The sequence below is a fragment of the Otolemur garnettii genome, unplaced genomic scaffold (genome assembly GCF_000181295.1).
Source record: "Otolemur garnettii isolate 467f Iridium unplaced genomic scaffold, OtoGar3 scaffold00070, whole genome shotgun sequence".
NCBI lineage: Eukaryota > Metazoa > Chordata > Mammalia > Primates > Galagidae > Otolemur > Otolemur garnettii.
Window position 1 is genome coordinate 8009416 of NW_003852465.1, and position 2498 is coordinate 8011913.

At 34.6% G+C, this 2498-nt stretch overlaps 1 protein-coding gene across 1 annotated transcript in view; it reads right to left on the reverse strand.

Annotated features, from left to right (window-relative positions):
* Positions 1-542: 542 nt before the first annotated feature.
* RPAP3 (RNA polymerase II associated protein 3) overlaps positions 543-2498 on the reverse strand; it is a 40147-nt gene continuing 38191 nt past the window's right edge. Inside the window, exon 17 of the mRNA XM_012807478.2 lies at positions 543-851. Within this exon, the coding sequence (XP_012662932.1) occupies positions 766-851 (86 nt within the window). The 3' untranslated portion in view covers positions 543-765. The remainder of the gene's footprint in view (positions 852-2498) is intronic.

The window sequence follows — 2498 nt, forward strand, 5'->3', positions numbered from 1 at the left end:
CGCACCCTACCCTTTTGAGCCACAGGCACCGCCTAGGGCCAGCTTAAGTAACAGCGAGACTCAGTCTCTACAAAAAGTAAAAAAAAAATTAGCCAGACATAGTGATTGGGGCTTGCAGGCCCATCTACTAAAGAGGCTGAGCAGGAGGATCACTAAACCCAGGAGTGTGAGATTGCTGTGAGCTTTGATGACATCACTACATTCTAGGTCAAGCCAGAGAGCAAGACTCTGTCTCAAAATAATAATAAAAAGTCTAGTTAAAAGCCTCCTTTCAACATAAATATTAAAAATACATACCCTATAACTAAATGACTTCATGTTAGCAAACTGGCACAATATTAAAAAGTTTAATAAAGAACCAATTTTGCTATGTACTTCCTCTACACAAATCTGACTTTATTCATGTACTAATGGAAGCAGGGTTGGCCACATGGACACAAAAACTCATGAAAATATAAAATTAATGTTACATTTATAGGGGAACTGAAGAATGTGTCTATAATAAATATTCATCAATAAAATACTAACCTTTACAAATATACCTCATTGCTTTTATTTTTATTTTTCAGAAAAACTTATAAATAATTCATTTGAATATGTTTCTCACTAGTTAAGTCACAATTCACTTTACAGTTAAAATTAACTCATGTCCAAAGATAGTCCTTTCCTATATAACTTCATTTTTTAAAAAGCAAAACACTTTATTTTCAGTAAGAAAAAATTTACATATGAAAGTGAAAAACCATCATTTTAATAAAAATGGAATCAACCACCGTATCTTTTCTTGAGTTCTTCAAGAGAATTATCTTCCAATCCTGATTTCTCTAAATGATTGAATAATACATGTGCAACTGAAAAAGAAAAAAAAATTTCCACCTTAATCTCATTTTTTAAAACTAAGCAAAATGTAAATTAAAAGGAATAATCAGATCTGTCAAATAACTTTTTACATTTTAAAGCAATTAGAATTATATGCAAATTCTAATTCAGTTTTTTAAAAAGGCAACCCAAGAATAAAAAATTATATAGCAGTCCAAAAATGTTTCTTACCAGAATATTTTGTTTTAGTTGCATAAAATTTCCCCTACATGTCCAATGACAATTCTGTAGATTAAACTTTAATTCATTCTCTACTACCTTAAAGTTTTTGCCCTATCTATGTGACAAGTGTACTTTTATTAACTTAATATTTTTACTTCAAGTAACTGTTCTTCAAACCTAAATTATTTTATTTTGAAAGAATAAATACTACTATGAATTGAAAATAAAAAACAACATCAACAAAATCACATTCGATGGACTAGTTATACATAGTATATTCTCATACTACATAATAAAATAAAACACATAACTCCTAAAGGTTAAAAGAAGATGTGTCTAGGAATCATATAAAATCATCTTTCTTAGCAATGATCGATCCACACTTAACACTTTGGTAAACATTGTTATAGCTCTTCCTTGTCAACATTAAAACTGGAGAACCAGCTAGCAATTACTAATGATAATGGCAATAATAAAAGATAACAACAGCTAACACTGACTGAATGCTCAGTTACCTGCCAAGACCATTCTAAGTGCTTCCCATATCGAACTTAGCAGACAGATGAGACCCAACTAACACAGCACTGTTGGCCCACCAGCATGAAGAATACACCACATTCTCAGAGTATACCCTGAACTTACCACATATTGCATATGCTGAGAAGTTAGGTACTTAGCCTAACAAACAAGGTAGACAAAGTTCCTACTCTCAGGGAGCTTTCATTCTCTTAGGAAGGGAAATAAGACTGGGCACAGTGGCTCATGCCTGTAACCCTAGTACTGTGGGAGGTCAAGGCGAGCAGATCACCTGAGCTCATGAGTTTAAGACCAGTCTAAGCAAGAGTCTCAACCTCTCCTCTAAAATAGTTAGGTGTTGTGGTGGGTGCCTGTAGTCCCAGCTACTTGGGAGGTTGAGGCAAGAGAATCACTTGAACCCAGAAGTCTGAGGTTGCTGTGAGCTATAATGCCATGGCACTCTACTGGAATGACAAAGTGTCTGTCTCAAAAAAAAAAAAAAAAAAAGAAAAAAACCAGAAGGGGAAATAATAAACGTATACATAAAACATCATCAGCTAGTTATGTATTTGGAAGAAAAATAAAGCAGAGTAAGAAGACAGAGAGTAATGAAGGTGGTAGTAAGAAGGCAGTTATTTTAATTTTAACTAGGATTGGTGAGGAAAGGTGTCTTTGAGGTGGTGACATAAAAACAATAAAGTGAGGAGGCACCCCAGGTGATACGTGGGAGATACTCTAGGCCAGCGGTTCTCAAAGTGTGGGTTGCAACCCCATGAGGAACTGCATTAAAGGGTCGCAGCATTAGGAAAGTTGAGAACCACTGCTCTAGGCTGAGGGAAGAGCCAAATACGAAGTCCCCAAGGACAAAATAAGTTTGGCAATTTGGTATATTAAAAAATTATAAAGAGAGTGTGACAGAGCACAGTGATCAAAAAACAGTA